General features: G+C 37.9%; 1 protein-coding gene across 3 annotated transcripts in view; it reads right to left on the reverse strand.

Annotated features, from left to right (window-relative positions):
* The window catches only part of LOC124165221 (kelch-like protein diablo), a 47,434-nt gene extending 33,550 nt beyond the window's left edge, over positions 1–13,884 (reverse strand). For 2 of the 3 annotated variants that reach the window (XM_046542510.1, XM_046542509.1), the window contains exons 1-9: positions 13,735–13,883; positions 13,230–13,459; positions 10,809–10,931; positions 9,557–9,691; positions 7,662–7,828; positions 6,733–6,904; positions 5,228–5,512; positions 4,019–4,336; positions 1,758–1,870 (exon numbers count right to left, since the gene is read on the reverse strand). In XM_046542510.1, the coding sequence (XP_046398466.1) occupies positions 1,758–1,870; positions 4,019–4,336; positions 5,228–5,512; positions 6,733–6,904; positions 7,662–7,828; positions 9,557–9,691; positions 10,809–10,931; positions 13,230–13,457 (1,541 nt within the window). In that variant the 5' untranslated portion in view covers positions 13,458–13,459; positions 13,735–13,883. Of the gene's footprint in view, positions 1–1,757; positions 1,871–4,018; positions 4,337–5,227; positions 5,513–6,732; positions 6,905–7,661; positions 7,829–9,556; positions 9,692–10,808; positions 10,932–13,229; positions 13,460–13,734 lie in introns of all 3 variants that reach the window. The other variant, XM_046542511.1, reaches the window with a different exon arrangement.
* Positions 13,885–19,076: the final 5,192 nt, after the last annotated feature.

Consider the following 19,076-nt stretch of genomic DNA (forward strand, 5'->3'; position numbering starts at 1 on the left):
CAGTAAATTTAGTGCACCCTCACCCTCGAGTCGATCTATACATAACCCTTTTCAACATCCTCAGTTTAGTGTTATAAGTCAATAAAGACGATGCACAGGGGGTCTTTTCTTTTTTTTTCGAGGCAAACGTTTTTTTTCCAAGATTTCTACTTAGTACTCTGTAGAATTCTCTACTTTATATTATGGTTCAATTCCCGAGTTATATTTTTCGTAAACGAGAGATAATGTCTACTTTATGTCAAATTTCATGTGAAAAACAGGTCGGCCATTTTGCGTTGTAAAACCAGACAGATGAAAGTCAAAATCTTCAAAAGTCATTGTAAGTATAGGCAAAGCACCAGGTCAAAGGAATATTGCATTTTTTATTATTCCATAAAAATCATACCAACGCAACACCACCTGGATAAATTCAAAGAATTTCGAGGAAAAACGAGATCACGCGTGGTTTTGAAAAGTTGGTCGTTAGGGCCACTGTATCATCACTAAAGGGTCGTATTTATGTAAAATGGCATATAAATCTCTATCTGCTAATGATTTATGAGTATTTACGCTAAGTTTCAAGTCTCTATCCCCAAAAAGGTCATTTTGGACTTTACTCCAGTTTTTCCCGATTTCGGACCAGTGTGCGCCGGGTCGGAAGACAATCGGCCGCCGCGGCTGGCGTAAAGGTATTCGGCACCCACATCGACAACTATAGAGTATACAGCAAGCTGAAACTACCAGGCCAAGGCATTAGAATGACTTATCGGCTTTAAAAACTGTATTATTACATGAGTTTCATGATAGCGCTTCCTGTTGGCAGATTGCTGGACCTACTATCCCCGAAAACTCTGTAACCGTAACTTACTCGACTCGACATTCGTAATGCTACTCACGCTCGAGTCTAGTATTAATTACTCGACTCGAATTTTCGAGTACTCGCACATCCCTAGAAGATTATGTGTTTTGTTATTACGATAACGTGGCGTGAAAATTCAAATGACTGTTGGAAATGCGGTCGTTCATAAATTTGTGGTTTGAAGTACTACCGGAATCGGAATCGATTTTTCACCTAGGCAAGTACTCATTTTCGATTCCGGTTCTTGGCCGAGAATCGAGGAATCGAACCGACCCATCACTACTATCCACCCGTCTTTCTCAATGTTACCCTTCCCTCTGCTCATGCCACATGGTGTGCATGGCTTATGTGGCCCTGTGCCCATGAACACTGGCATACTCAAGAAATTTAATGTTGACTAGCCAGCAGTATACTTACACAATCACCCAAGTCACAAGAGTATAATAAATACAAAATTTCAGCAAGAGGAAATAGTCAAATACAACCGTATTCCTCGAATTCTTGCCTGGTATTACCACTTGAAATACTGCCTTAGTAGATAAATTGCCAAGAACATCCAGCATGTACTTGGGATAGCTGGGTTATGGGGGGATCTCAATCAATGCAATTGATTTTTACTTGGTTGAGCTTTTGCGTTACTAGGATATTTTTACCAATTCATGTCTCTCCACCAAGTACATTTTTCAAGGAGGGTCGATAAAAATTCACAAACATTAGTTAAGCAAAATCTAACTCTAAACCGAATATTTACCTACTTCTAAACACCAGCAAAATTTCTTTCCCTTCCCCCTTGTCTTAGAGGTGCTAGTTGGTGACAATTTTTTCCATTGCCCTTACATTATCAACATGTTTTTTATTTCTGTGGTCACTCTACCTAACACTGACAAAGGAAATGAAAATGTGGAGAATTATGGATCACCTGATGGCAAAAGGTAGACAATCTAGTGCTCTCCATTCACCAGAGGAAGGCGAAAAACATTCCACAGTCCGAAGAACAACTTTGTCATCTTCACCACCAACAGCAAGGACAACCTGTAAAGACAAAAAATTTTAGTATAAACCATGAGATAACCATCTACACTACAGAGCGAGAGAGCAAAAACAACTTTGGTACATGGCCTTGCTACTGATTAAAATGCACTATCTTAGTAGAAAAATTCAAAATCAACCAATAAAAACAAGTCATGGGACAAAATTTTATTTAAATTGACATATTGCTCTGATTATAATCCACCATTTCTGCCCAAAGTCTTTGGGAGAAAAGTACCAGGAGGATATAATTGACAAACTTTTTAAAAAATTGTGGGGGAAGAGACTACATTTGAAGAAATAGGGTACATGTTAAATACATACTGTGTAATAATCTACACATGATTTCTTATCATCTTCAAAAGGAACTGCTTGAAAATTTCAACTGAAAAAATGGGACCGAAATTATTTTAATAAGTCTTAACTCCCTATCATGTACTTAAGAATATTTTGTAATATTCGATTTTTCTTAAAATGATGGAACAGTACCACCACATCAACCCAAGTACTTTTACATTAATATATTTAACACTAAAAAAAATAGACCCTCTCCCCTTTTTCTGACTCATACTTATATAAAAATAAGAGCTTTAAATCAGATATCTAGATAAGTGGAGTTCTGTGTGAATTCATCCAGAGAAACACTTTCATTTAAATTTCCATCAAGACAGGTTTGAAATGAAAACTATACAGTATACTCTTGTTATTACGAAGTTCACGGGACTGAAAAACCGGAGGTTCGTAATAACGACGTTCATGTGAACAGGAAGAGGACTACTTGTACGTCCAATTTACGAGTGGTAATGATTCAACAGGAATGAAGCTTATCATATGATGTAACGTGCATACTGATGTATCCTCTATAGAAGAAAGAACCATAATTGATGTTTTTGGGTACAGTACACGAGGAGAACTTTAACGTGGCATAATTATTAAAACATTGCGTAGTGTATATCCAACAAACTCCGTGGAACTTTGTAATAAAGTTCTCTTTGTAACTGCCGGGACAAGGACCGAGGTTCGTAATTTAGTAAGAATGAAAATTTCATTATAGCATTTCTTTTCCTATAAGATTTGATAGGCCTTCTCGTCGGGACCAATGATTTACTTCATAATAACTAAAACTTCATAATAAAGTTGCTAGTATTAACGAGAGTTGCAGTAACAATACATTTCTACTTGAGCTGAATAAGGTTAAGAATTTCAACTAAAACATACCTCAAGCACATACCATATTTCTCCGAATATAGTCCGCCCCCCCCCCCCCCATTATTTTGAGGCTTGAGTTTCGGGAAAAAATTAAAAAAATGGTTTGAATATAGTCCCCCCCCTTTACTTTTACCACAGGCATTTTTGGAAGAAAGGGGGGACTGTATTCAGACATATACGGTTATCATTATCTTTTCTTGAATAAAGGTTATACATAGTTAAACAAATTTCTAAAAAACAAAAGGAATAATATGATCCCATGAATTTCAAATCCAGATTTGATGAAAGCATCTCTCCATAATACTTGCTCTTTACAATGCTCTTTACTCTTTAGAATAACTTTCGATGGACTCGGCATATGATCTTAGCTGATTTTGTGTGTGCTTTTTAAATCTCAAATTTTGCAGATTTTGAATCCACTCTAACAATATGTCATCATTTATGTGATTGTATGCCTTATTCATTAATGAAAAACATTTTTACTATGGCAAAATCCACTGATGCTCTTTAAATTGACTGCTCGTCTGTAAAAATAATGCAGATTCACCATACAATGGCATTTGCTTCACAATCAATTTATATCATGTAGCAAAGGTATACTGTATAATGATACCATTTATTTCAGATCAACAGCAGTGACTTCATGGCAATATTAGCAGTACCGGAACGCACTTTCCTTAACTTTTTTTAGAAGTGAAATGTTACTGTGTTTTTTATTACTAGTTATTACTTACATTTTATTACAATTTTATTTGTTTTGGTTATGAATGTATATACAGAACAGTGTTCCGGCACCATGACATCACTGATCAACAGTGCTAGTAAGCTAGTATACTCACTTAATGATTTAATGCAGTCTTCGTCAGATTTTCTTATTCAATACATAGAGTAAAATATTGCCCACATATATAATATACTGAAATTTAAAACAGAAATAAATACCTGACATGTATCCGCGCATGCCCTTAACCGTGCACGTTCTGGATGAGGTAGTTCAGAGCGCCTGTCAGGAAGGAGATGGTAAAGACAGGCATCTTTTAAGAGTTGAACACATTCCTTGTTGAAGATTGGTCCTTCCATGGGGGGAGGGGAAGTGGCAATCGATGAGGCACTAGACGCTGCCTTGGGTTTGTGCCCTTTACACGAGAAACAGTGAAGACCGTCACCCTTCTTTGAACCATTTGATGATCCAGGTTTTCTGAGTGATTGAGCAGGTGGTGATGGAATCACTGGTAGGCTACTGCCACTACTACTTGGAACCTGAAAATTTTTCGTAGTTCATTCAATACTATTAGCAGTTTAGTTTCCAGAAGAATAAACCTTTTAACACTTGAAATCGATTAACAATAGCCACCCCTGCACTCTATTGCATTGCCTCCAATCATAAATGGTGGGCTGAATTGTGGATAGTTAGACATTACTTGCAGCGTCATCCAGTCTGTTACGAGTGAGACTCACCTATGGCACTTGAGGGCAGCGATAGACAGCCAAGGTCATGTACGCCATGAGGAAGGGTAGGAAAAGGAATATGGAGAGAAACCTGGTGCCAAAATTAGCCTGCTCTTCACAAAAGGCGACCACACCTTATTGTCCTATCCACAAAGCACTCAAGCAGGGATCAGGCAGTCTCTGAAAAATCTCTGTCACTGCCAGGATTTGAACCCAGACCCACATGGTGAAAGGCCAGAAATCTAGCCACCACACCAACGTGATCCCCACCAAAATGGATACCATCTATTGAATAGACACAATAATTCATATGTCCCAAACTTCTTATTTTCCAAAATGGTGATAACCGCATAGTGAAGAAAAATCGTAAACTTGAGGTCACATTGAGTGGAAGTCCAGTGTGACCCACTGGTAGGTCTAATCTGATGCTGCAGCCAACATGTTAATTAATGATTTTTCACTACCCGCTCTAATTATATAACACCACTACAAAATGAACTACTGCTGTCACAGTTTTAAACAAAGTTTCATTACGTGTATGACATTAAATGGTCTATTATTGGTTATGTTTGAAAATCTGAACTGGTTCCTTAAACAACTGATCTGGTTTGCAATGCTCTGCTGTACTAACTTGGGTTAATTCAAATATAAACATTTGAAAAAATAGGGTACAAACAGTTACTAAAGAAAGCGAGATCATACCTGTGGTGTTGGAGCAGCACATGCTCCTGAGGCCTCTTCTTTGGAAGGTTTAGAATTCTCGCTGCTTTCCTTCTGCTTCACCGCTGCTTGAGGAGGAGACGATCCTTCCGCAGGCGGTTTCTCCAAAGCCTCAGATTCCTCCTTTGCAGCAGCCTTTTCCTTTGACTTCTCGTCTTCAACCACCTCCTCCTCCTCGAGCGGAAAAATGCCATTCCACTGGAACATTTCTAGGTAGTCGTGGAGGAAGTAAGGGCTGAGGAGATGCAACCGCACCACTTCCAGGATCTGCAAACATTCATTAGATAAATCACTTCTGAGATTTCCTCACACAGCTTAGACTCGAAGGTTGGGTTGGATAGGTTAGGGTAGAGCTCATCTGGGACTGGGCCAAAGGCATGTAGAGTTCACATATTCAATGTAGAGGACCACACACAAAGATTTATTTGGAGGCGTTCAAAGGCTTCATCGGGAATGTGAGAATAGGAACCTTCCATCAGAAGCCTACATCTAAACCCATTATAATCCTACCCTGAGCCTGAATCCTCCAATATTTAGGAACAACACCATAATTTATGCCACAAAAATTTTCAATTTTAGTGATGTTAAGGATCCAATCACTTGTGAGAAAACACAACCTAATACTTTTCATATCTTTAATAACAAACTAGTGAGAACGATCGATGGCTTTTGAAAATTAGACAATGAAAAGTTAACATAATTAAGAACTGGAACCAATGCCAGGTACCAAACTGTGACCAGGAATGTCAAAAAAGTAAAACCGTACTTATATAAAATCCTCCCATGGGACCAATACATCATCCTGATCTGTTCTGTCAAAAACAACCCAAATGACTACTGCATCAAAGGAGGTTGTTTACTCCCAGCAAATAATGTAGGAGGGGTATTTCTTCTTTGGTCTTTCACCAGTAACAGCATTCCATGGCTTCTGACGTTTCGAAGGATGACTCGTATAATAATAATAATTATTATTATTATTGGTCCTAGGACTGACATGGTAAAATATAGGACATTTCAAATACAATACATGCATATAAAATCATGCACTTAGTTTCTTCAGTGGTCAGAAGACTCCTCAAAATTTATTCACACTAAAAATTTTTCCTGTAGAAAATGATTCAGATTTTTCATGGATATTGGCCTTGAATGAACATTTGTTGTACATGGAGGCAGATAGTTACATACTTTTTTGGCTATGTGAAAGGGGCTCTTATTGTACACGGCTGTAGAATGGCAGTACATATGAACATCCCCACCGGTGACAGACTAAGGCAAAGTTAACTTTTAAGCCTGGAGCTTTAAACTTTGGAGCCTGAGGTAAATATTTGAAAAATACTTATTCCTAACCAGGTGGATGACCCTAGAAAACGTGCATCTTGTTCTGCCATGAGAAAGCCTCAGGTGGGACTTGAAACTCTGCCCCAAGGAAAGCACACGAGACCTCTAATCCTGCAGTAATTGAGACCAGCATTTGATGTGAACCTTACTTTATGAAACTCCTTGGCTCTCTCTTGAGGGTCATGCTCAAGCCACCGCACTGCCGCACAGAAGACTACTTCCTCAGAATCTGCGACAAGGTGATCACTGGACAAAATTTCTCGTAGCTTGGTTGGAGATAAAGTTAGGAATTCTTCATGCTCTGACACATCACGGAAGTTCCTATAAAGTTTTGGAAAAAGGTACAGGTTAAAAGCATGTCAATTTTCATGGAAATGACTATTTTTTAAAAATACGTTGCACCCTGCATATTCATGGAAGAGGAATAAATACTCAGGAAAATTTACACATGGAAATATTTTTTGTCCCTTTTTGTCTCCTGTCTCACTAAATTGTTAAATGTTATTGCTTAAAGAAAATATACTAAGATGTTAAGCAGCATGAAATATTCTTCCTTTGAAAAACCTAATTCAAAGAAAATCTGCTGCCCATACTTCAATATCCCTGTCTGTGATTCCCAGCAGACAAACTTGGAAATCTTGATACGTTAATAAACCTAAACAAAAAGGGAGTTTGGACCTTGTCAATCAAATTATTTTATCCCAGTCCCTTAAAATACTGGAGAGTTAAAGTATGCTCTTCATGCATTTGGATGGCTTCTTACTTAAAATTAGAATGATTTTCTCCATTATAATACAATACCATTGGCATTGAAGATTTGATTGGAACTTGTTTTGAATTATCACTAAATAAGAGTCTTAGGTATGGCTGCACATTGGACAGTGGCTGCTTCCATTACCCAAGACTTCACATGATTTAAACATGGACATAAATACAGATAACCAAGGGATTTCAATTTTTATCTCATTTATGGGATTGATCTTATTAACTGATTGATGCAAACTCATGGGTTACTAAAGAATAAAGGAAATATACATATTTTAGATAAGATTGAATAAGCTAAAAGGATAAAACTCACTTGTGAACAAATGCTCGAGCAGTCGCAGCCATTCTTGCACATGAATGTGTCTCTGCAAAACAAAGAACGCCTAGGGCATTGGAGGCATCCATGTGGCGTGTGAGGTATCGACAGCAGGCAGAACGTAATGAGTGTATACCAAACAAATTAGCTGCAGACAATAAAGCCTAAAAGGTAAGGCAGAAACCATTATGGTTGAGCAAAAAATGTCATGAGCATGTAACTCACAATATGAGAAGCAGAGTATAGAAAATTTCCCATTGAATGTCCTTCTGAATCTACCATAATATGCTGGCTAAGGTACAAGTTGAATACAATAAATTATTACCACAATAGACCACAGCAAACTGTCTGAGATACCACTAAGCTACCACTGAAGTGATATGATTATCATATTACATATATGAGGTACGTTCGGAAAGTAGGTTCCCATTTGAAATAAAAAAAAGAAGAAGTAAAGATACTTCTATGAAATTTATTGCACAGAACTACCACTTTTACACTATTTTCCAACATAGATCCTGAGATTTTCCAGGCATTTCTCATAGCATGGCACAATTTTTTGTCAATGTATCCTCTTCGCAGAATGTTGCCTGTGGAGTCATCCATATGTTAACATGTTCTTCCATCTCTTCGTTGCTGATGTACTGGCGACTTTTACCGAATGATTTTTTTGCCGTGAGGTGAAACAATCAATAAAGATGATGGCAGACTCAGCTGTCAAAACATTGGGACCAATTACCCAAAACCACGCCTGGAGGGCCACCCGAGAATTATTCCTTCAAACAATACACCAGGAAAATCTAAAATTCTCAATCAATTAAGATGTTTATTGCGAGATGCTTAAGAAAATGCGCAGCGCAATACAGAACAAGCACTGAGGAGTGCTCAAAAAAGGCATGGTTTTCATTCACGACAATGCCCGAGCACACACTGAGAACGTGGAAAAAAGACTCCTACAGGGCTTTTGGCTGGGATGTTTTTGACCATCCCATGTACAAACCCAACCTCACTAAAAGCGAAATTCACTTGTTCCAGCATATGAAGTCTTTTCTTGGCAGTCAACGGTACAATAACAATGAAGAGCTGAAAGAACATGTTACCTCACGGATGACCACAAAGGCGGCAACATTCAATGAAGACAGTATACAAAAACTTGTGCTGCTGCCAGGCCACGTGCCAAGCACTAAGTACGGTGAAGGGTATTTACCATTCCTTCCCTTCGTGAACTTTCCTTTAAAGGAAAAAATTGTCCTGATGCACTGAATTTAAAGCATCCCAATTAAGTGGGTTGATATCACAGTAAAGGCTAGTTTATAGAAAAACTGGCATAAATTTAAATAAAGAACTTTATGATAAATTACCTCTACAGCTTTGGGCCCCGTTAGAAAAAACTAGCATGGACTGGATGGTATTAATCATTATTCTGAAGATTTAACAGCAAACTATAACATGCAAACTACTAAAATGGAATTGAGTGGTTTCTTAGTGGCCCCAATGTCTTTTCCAGAGCTAATTAGCTCCATTCCGAATTACATCCTTGTTATTTCTCATCCCAAGATGTCTTCTTCCATGATTTGGTTTGAATAAACTCAAGTCAAAAGTGCACAAAACACCAAAACAATTGACTGTGACGAGAAACTGTGACGACTCACGACAGTGACCGTCACATACACGGGAGTTGGGAAGGTGGAAGGATAAAAGTGCCCAAGAAGTATCTCCTGCCATCACTCCCCGTGTTAGCATTATTACTTCTCACTCCCATCTGCCCATCAAAGAGTACGGCCTTGGGGAATTAATTTTCTTTCAACTGTTTAACGGCCGTAGTTCGTTCAATCCCTTATATCAGTAAGATATTTGTATTATTAACATTTTAATGATGGAAAAGAACTTACCTGAGCATTGGAACTATTAATGTGTGCGACTGCAGAATATGCGTAGTCAATAATTATTGCAAGAGTTGGACCATCTAATCCTTGCAAAGTGACAACTTGCTGACGAGATTCAGCCATACGACTAGTAAACATTGCCTAGTGGAAATATAAAAAATGATTCATTAGGAAATTGAATCATAGAAAGACAAGAGGTTGAATTCTATTACGTACATTATTTAAAATCTGAAAGTTGTCCAGAGAGAGATTTAATGAGGAAAAAATTATAAAATTCAAGAGTTAATATCAAAATGTTGCCTAATTGCAAACTCACAGACCTTCAGTTTTGTGGAGGATTCTTCTTTGACAAAGTATGTATGCATCCCAGCATTAACTATAATGCTAAGTATGTATTCTTACTTCACATAAAATGTGCTTAAAAAAAGGGGATACCTTGCTATTACATCAGCTTTGATAGACGGAAAGTCTACATGATTACACAGATTAATCACAAAAATTACTGCATCTAATTAATTTTTTTAGATGTTCATAAAAGAAACATAAATAAAATGGCTAGCAATGGAAGGTCAACTTATAAGAAGTTAATGCTTTAGAAGTGGCCTCCATGAAAATTATCAGCCTTTATGATTAGGCATTCAAAAAGTAAGCTAACTCTCTCTCTGCAATTCCGTGGATTATCAGCAGATACCTAATTACAATGAGCTGGCAACAAGAAAAATGGAATGGAGAAAATGCAGACTCATATAGCGTAAAATTAACAAACCATTTCACAGAATCTTAAAAATGTTATACGAGGATTAAATTGACAAAAATCAATAAGTCTTCATATACAATACATGACCCCAGATAATTGATGAAGTAATGAAAGTTGACAGCAGCTGAGAAGAAGAAAATGTTCTATCACTATAGAGTGAAGTAAAAAATGTATCTAATCATAAATTAATTGCTATGCATAGCCATAAAAATAATCATACACACACCATAGCATTTTGTAACCATTTAATTATGTCATCTCTCCAAATATTACTAATAGAAGATAGTTGAGTGTTTGAAAGTATTATGAGACATGATAAGGCCTAAATTAACTCACGATAATGAAATCATTTGCTTTACATAGAAATTTAAAGAAGAATAGGTCTATTAGCATGGACTGATCTCATACGAACTGAAATTATTTTAACCACAAGGTCACATCGCTGTGCGCTAAACATTTATGGTTATCGATGACAAGTAGAAAAAATATAATCACAACTACCTTGAAATAAGGACTGAATGCTGATAAAACACTCTTATGGGCAGGATAAAGCTGTCCATCAACAGAAAGACTAACATCACAGAAATGTCCTTCACTGCGAAGATCCTCCAGGCCTCCCAGAACCTGAAACAATCATGTGAATCAATCCACATATCTACTTGCATGACATGGATTTATTTAACCATGCATAAAAAACGTTGTTGGATTGCATGGCACAATTTACAATGACACAGTGTTTCCAACAGGCATTGAAACAAATAAAACCAAAAGATTTAGTGCATTATTTCCTTCACTCTTCCTAAACATTGCATTAACCAAGAATGGGTGGTGACCTAACAAACATAACTGGTGATACATTAGCCCTCCCACATAAGGAAGAGTTAAATTCCTTTTTCAGTTTTCAAAGAGCACTAAGTTTTTATTGTAATTAATTTTTTAGTGTCACTCATTGCATTTAATACAAGGCTACATTGTGCTTATTATTTTCATTAGAATTCCCTTTGAAAAATGGAATTACATACAACGCCTGTTTCTGAAATAAATGTGTTGAATTTCTCATCGAACTCCCCATTTATATATAATACTTCTGATAGAAGTTCATCAAATAATAAATGAACTGAAAAAGTGTATACTCTTGCCTCGGAGGCAGAAATAAAGGGCACTGGATTGAGGAGGTCCACCAAAACACAACATAGTCATGAGCAGAGGTTAAATGCTCGCTGCAGGAAAACTTCCAGGGAGTGTAAATTATAGAAAGATTCAACTGATCACACCTTCAAATTACGTAATCTTAGAGGAAAATTTTATGAATACAATGTGCCGGTGTACCAGATTTTTAATATATGCAAGCAGGGATATGACAGAATTTTATGGCCATACACATGCGACAAAGTCAGATCCAGGATTTTTTCTGGGGGGAGGGGGGTGAGGGGGGAGATAGGGGGAGGAGGCAAGGGTCTGACAGGCAAACAGTCTTCTAGTATTTGGGATTAAAAACTAAATGCAACAATTACAGTAAAAAACATACACTTCATTTTGATACATAATTTATTAATATATAAATATTTAAATAACTATTATATCAAAACTTTATTTTAATATAAAATTTATCGATATTTGCATTAAAAATCTTGTATATTTTTAAACATCTGCCTCTGTTCCACATCCCCCCAAAATCCGCCTAGGATATGCAATCCTCCTTTTATAATTAGGATGCCAAACAAACACCATGCCAAGATGACGATAACAGAAACAAAGAACAAAATAAGGATTTCGAGAGTTAATCATGAGAATTTTGCATTAACAGAGAGCTAAGATAAGGTAACCCCTCATACCCTTTTGAACCAGACATTGGCAAGAGCTGTAAGAAAGGCTAAGATAAATCAGCTAAAGAGGAACAATATTATACAGATTTCAGTTAGCCCAACTACTTTCTGGAACCTATGACCAAGGGCGCAATTAGGAATTGAGGCTAGGGGGTGGTTTTAGGCACAACTAATACAGGGGAGTTAGGGGGTATGGAATACCCACCAGGGGAAGCGGGAAGTGCGGGGGGCCCTCCCCAAGAAAAATGTTTTGAGAAATGGTTCAAAATGATAAGTTTTACGGCCTTCTGAGGGATATTTTTATAATCCTTACATTATTCTCCAAGCAATATTAGTTCAATTAAGTAAAATGGATTAAACTATAAAACTTCTCTGAGCTCTGGTGGGGGGGTTTATCCCCTAAACCCCCCCCCCCTCCCTGTGCCACTGCCTATGACACAGATAATAAAGGAACTTGCGAAAACAACAATAAATCAATGAATTTGAAGCTAACTTTCCGCACTTCTTCTCAGCTTGCTTGAATACCCTTTTCATTGATCCATATTTTATTCATTGACGTGCAATTCTGTATAGATTTTTTTAATGGGTGTATTGTATATGTTCATCATTTTCTATTGTCTATCACCTGTGAAATTATATGTAAGAACATGGTTAATGGGTTGTCCCGTACATAAATAAAATGAAATGAAATACCCTGATTTCAAGGAACTTCAGGGTGGCAGCCAACATTAGCAATGTGCATTGCAACCCACAAATGCCTAACTACTACTATTTCCTTCACTTTAAAATTAAAAATCACATCAACTCTGACTGAGTGAGACTGTTTCACATGAAATTAAAAACATTGCCATAAGGAATGATATTTCATTTCATTTTTCGGCATTGAACTTCGAAATGTACAAATGACTCACAATGTAAACAATCAATCGAATTCCAATATTAAGAGAACGCACGAAGTAACTATGATTCGGAAATACTGCATGAAATATTTATAATTGAGCTTCGCGAAAACTTAAATAAATATGAATTACAAGCGCATTTATCCCCAAAAAACTACATTTCCCCGAAAGTACAGGAAATCCTACTAGAAAAATACCTTGGATGAATGCCTCATTTCGTAGAAAATGTACTCATCAGCTGCAGCACCTTCACTTCCTGAAGAATCACCACTTGAATCGGAAAAGAGAGAAGGAATATGTTGACGGTGTTTGTAATCCCTTTGATGCTCCCGGCTGGACGGCATATGACCCGATCGATCATCTGACCTCTCTCCTCTCCCACTGGAGACTCCACTTTTGGAATGTTTTCCGGAGCAAGACTGCATGGCTACAAACACAAAAGGAATTGGAATGAGCGAGTTAGAAAAACTGTAGCACGTAACTGCTTCCTGCACAATTGTAACATTAATGCACTCAAAATAATACGATAATTATAGTGAATGAATTAAAAAAATAACATATAAAACGCCAAAACCAAGACATTCGTAGCCCTTCTTTTCGCAAAAGCTTTAACGGTACGTTCAGACTCATTATTCATGAATTCACTTCTGTCATTGTTTGACAGAACTGGTTTTTAAGAAGTATTCCAATATAATTACATACCTCTTAGGATTCTGAGTACTTCTGAAGGCCGAAACGATAATCCTTCAACTCAAAATACCAGTCAATCCATCCAATGCCATTGCTCCTTTCATTCTTTCAGGGGTTTTTGACAACTGATTACCTTTCTCCCTCTCCCTGCCAAAAAAAGAGTAGGGTGTATCGAATACTTTTCATAATATATCGATGTGTTGGTACCAATCGATACTATCAATGGTATCAATTCTGTCAAAAGTCGATCGATCGTGAGTGTGGCGCGATTTTGGAATGCTTCGCCCAAGGCCAATGAAATATAAATTCTGGAAGCTATTACGTACAGTAATTCCTATTCATTAATCTACTTCAATAACTATTATTGTCTTTCATTTTCATTCACCATTTTATAATGCTATTTGAGGACTGAGCTTCTATTAAATCTGGCACACAATGTATGAATTAGATATGTATTAAGGTGGCATTTTATTCTATTTTTCTCCGGTGATTATACCGGGAATGTGTTATTTCAGGAGTGGCATCTAGAATGAAACCAGTAATTTGTTCTAAATTTACAGTGAATGTGGTAACTTGGCTGGCCTGTCAATTTTTTCTTTGGTATTATATTTAGGAGCTGCTGTTCAAAGAAAGACTCTTTTACGACGGTACTTTCATTTTCTCTAGGTAATTAGCAACAAATTTTTATTTAGATACCAAATTTATTCTCATACAAATTTAAAAAAATAATACTATATCATGGCCTGGTGAAAGGGATTTGCCTCTGTCTGGGGGAATGGTTATTGAATGACAATTAATTTAATGAGGTATGTGTATCACTGATTTATTTATTTATGTACTATGTGACTATTAAGAACCAATATGCACAAAATTTTGTGGCTCACAGGTGCACAGATATGCTTGTGGAGTTCTCTTGCTCCTATGGGTAATAGGAATGTAGAGGAAAGGACATTGATGAGATCTACATCTACATACTACCCTGCAAGCCACCTAAAAGGCATGTAGGATATGTCCATGTATGTACCTTAGTATGAGTGCAGTACACCCTCAAAGGTATGTCGCAGGTGGAATTTGCTGAACAGGATTGGATGATGACCGTCGTAGCGTGCCCAGTGCTCCCTCTCCCCTATATTGGCGTACGTAAATATCCTAACTATCTATGCCTAAGAATCAGATGAGATTGAGATCTCATTAGAATCACATTATTACAACTGACTTGAAATTTTATGCAAAGAGTTTTACTGCATTGAATTAATGAATAACTTGGAAGGTATGCATAGGCGGATCTAGGGGAGGGGCACATGGGCACGTGCCCCCCCAGACCCTTAAAAATTTGGAAGATTTTTAATACGGTCCCGTTATCATTACGTTCGTTTTGTATAATGAGGTATCCTTGTGCCCCTGCCAAGGGAACCACAGCTTAATGCTATTCGACGGATCAATTGTTGCACTTGAGGTACTCTTCACACGGCCCTCAAGCAGGGATCAGGCAATTTATGAAAAATCCCTGCCTCCTCCAGAATTTCAACCTGGGCCTACAGGGTGTGAAGCTGACACTCTAGCCACAACACCAACCCAATCCCCTCATAATGTCTTGAAGGAAGTCATGTATGTCTTGTCAGGAAGTCATGAATGTTTTATGATGTCATGGTGATACGAAATTCTTGTTATTACAACCGGTTATACAATAAAGCTTTTCGTGGAATAATGTCAATCAGTTTTATTTATATGTTACCCTTCCATCAGAAAAAGGCTCAAACCACTCTATATTCATTTAAGTCAGTATTTCAATAGGCAGTATGCATGGGAATTATAATGCAAGCTGAAGGCAACTGTTCATTGAATCAAAAAAGTAGATGATGTACTCCACTACATTCTCAAGTACATTACTTTTAACAAAGCAGCCACCAACCCTTCATGTACAACCCTAACCAAACACCCCATTGAAGAATTTCATTTTATGTCACATTGCAAAGTTTGGAACTGGATCTGGTGACTAAATTTTGGTACCTTCCCTTGTAAAATGATTAATCCATTTCTACAAACCTTCCCGAGATGTTATGAAATTTACAACTTTACTTTCAAGACTATCTAGGAAAATCATTCATGAATTGTAGCTGGCTTGAAGGGTTGATAGGTTCCCACAATTGGTGTTTGAAGCCACTATGCAGAAATGCCTCCACCACATACTCTTATGCTTCGCACCACCACAATCCAAAACATCAGCATATATATAATTGGTTCACTCAAACACAATGATGCCCTTTGTGGCAATATCTTTTGTCCTCCGTAGATGGTATAATATACATATGTACAGTGAAACCGCTCTTAATGATCATCCCTGTAAAGCAATAACGCCTATTAAAGAACACTATTTTATGGAACTGGTAGTAGTTCTAATGGGCTAGTGGTTTTTAATAGCCCTATTCTAAGGCCAAAAACAACCTATTTGTAGGTAATTTTGATTGGACTGAAGAAAAAACAGAGACTGGACGCCGGGTGGAGGCCTACCGTCACCGGAAATCGTTCCTCACTCTCTCCCACTCTAATTTAACCACAATGTGTGCTCCCTCATACATATCCATCACTGTCCCCACGTACTTCTATGGCTCTCCCTCCTCCCTCATAAACACCATAATATTCTCCTAGGGACTGTGTAGTATGCCTTTTCCAAATCTATCAAGATGGAGTGCAGTTCTTTTTTCTTCTCTCTGTGTTTTTCCAACATTTTACGCAAACCAAATACAGCATCTGTCGTACTCTTCCCTGCCATAAAACCAAACTGCTTGTTTCCTAAAGCTGTTTCTTTCCATAATCTCCTTTCAATTATTTTCTCTCAAATTTTCATGGAATGTTTCAAATTAATTTCCCTGTAGTTCTTACATTCCTGGTTGTCACCCTTTCTCTTGCATAAAGACACCAGCTGACTTTCTCTCCAGGACACAGGGATCTTCTCCTTGTAATACACTTTGCCCAACAGCTCCCTCACAAGATCTACTCCCTCTTCCCCTAGAGCATTCCATTCCTCAATGCACCCCCGCAACTTCTTCCCTACTTATTCCTGGTGTTACATTTTCACTTGGTATTCCACTACCTTGATCTGCCCATGGATTCTCTTCATTCAGCAGTGTCTAAAATTGATCCCTCCAACTTCTTTTGATGTCATCTTCTCTTTGCAACACCCTTCCATCTGTATTCTTAATCTGACAAATGTGGATGAAATCTTAAGAGGCTTTGTCCCTTGCTCTGGCTATGATATACAGGCGTGTTATATCTTCTGGTGTTTCTAATCCCTCATAGAGCTCATCTACAGCTCTTGCCTCAACCTCCACCCCATTCCTCTTTGCTAGCTTATATGCTTCCATATCCTCCTGTCTTTCTGATTCATCTGTTGCCTTCTTTGCCGTCTTCTTATGCTTGACTAATGAGCTCACTAATATTCCCAATTTTTTCTGTCAAGCCACCCAGTCATTTTTATTTAAATGAAGTATTCAAAGATACACCCAATCTGGACCTCTCCAGCCTTGAGAAATGACCACCCCTCATAATGACCATTTTTCAGTAGAAACATCGGTGGTCACCTACTACAGCGCTCACTGTATTTTAAGGGACCAATGTAAGATACCATACCCCTAACATTTTCACCGTTTAGAAAAACTTTCCAGATCATGTAAAGAAATGAAATGCATATGTATAGATACCATCCATAAGTCACTAGGAAAGATGAGGAATAATTTTGTTCTGGTGAAGAACAAACAAGGAACTAAAAGTCCCTCACTGCATCACATTCCCAATGAATCAGTGGCGGATACAGAAAAAACTCAAGGGGGGGGGGGCGCAACATATCTTGAGTTGTCTTTACTTTTATCGTAATAAGAGATGATCAAGTCGCAGGCAAAGTATAAGAAAATTTTATTTAAAGTGATTATAAACATGTAAAAGGCAATGCCATCTTATGATATAAAAAAGTTACAATTGTGGTTTTGCAATGTTCGGCAACACAGCCGGACCCGAAAGGGGGGGGGCGCGCACCCCCTGCGCCCCCCATCTGTATCCGCCACTGCAATGAATGCAGGGAAGCATACAATGAAGAGACTGGCCAACAAGAGTGAAGGAGCGCATATGGGAATGAATCCCTGAATGAACTTGAGAGTGGCTTTTACACCACAACTTCAGGAGGAGGGAGGACAATAGGAAGGAAAGAGGTAATGAGGTTTGCACTGCCATCGCAGTATGAGCCTGCTGACATTTGCAGTGTAAGAATAGATGCGGGAGGGAAAGGATGGAAGAATCCCACATCATCATTTGGGAAACTTGGGCCACCGATAGCAAAACCAAATTTTCTGTTCCTAATGAAATGGAAGATCATTCCATGAAGAGAATGATGCAGATATTTTTCTCTAGATGAAGGAAAATACAATGTAAATTTGGCAGAGCTATCCAAAGAAATCTGCTATTTGAGGATAACAGCCTAACACAACATTTATTTTGATGTTCTTAAACTGATAAGAGGGGCAATTGGATACCAAAAGTAACTGACTCAATGGACCATGAAATTCTCATAGGGTAAAAGAAATTTCAATAGAGAGATTGTCATTATCAGTGGCATCATGGAAAAATTATAGCAGTGCCGGAATGCACTTTCCTTAACTCTTATTACAAGTGAAATATTACTCTGTGTTTCAATTATTTCAGCAAATATAGAATAAACAAATCGAAAAAAATTGTTTTGGTTACAAATGTACATATTATAAATTTTGAGCCACCAAAATATGAAAGCATATTTGACTATTATGTCTTTTCTTAACCAGTGCCGGAACAGCGTTCCACCACTTTGACACCACTAGGCATTACGCAATGTAACTATAGTAGGCTAGTGATCTCCTCAGCAGAGATAATGCGGGTAACCCATATGAGAAAACATTTCTGGGGGGCTGAAGACCCCAAACCTCGCACGTGGCAACACGTCTGGGCCCAGGACTATCATCATCATCATCATTAGTCAACAATCTTAAGATTAGTTTGATGCAACTCTCCATTCCTCTACCTGAGAGAATTCCATCATGTCATGTAATTAAGAGTTGGAGTAGCTGCGACTCCTCGGGATAATAATGTGTGGTTTCCCTTGCCTTCCACATCGCAGTACTGCAGCCGTTAAAGTAATGTAAGCATGCCTGAGGTGAAATGAGTGTCGCTGTACTGACCACCATGGTATCCACCTTCATTCATGTGAAGAATGGTATGGTATTTGGAGTAGGCGACCGACAGCTGAGGTCATTTGCGCTATGAGGGAAGGGTAGGTGAGTAAGGGTGGAGAGAAACCTGGCGTTGGCATTAGCCTGCTCTTAACGAAA

The sequence above is a fragment of the Ischnura elegans genome, chromosome 9 (genome assembly GCF_921293095.1).
Source record: "Ischnura elegans chromosome 9, ioIscEleg1.1, whole genome shotgun sequence".
NCBI lineage: Eukaryota > Metazoa > Arthropoda > Insecta > Odonata > Coenagrionidae > Ischnura > Ischnura elegans.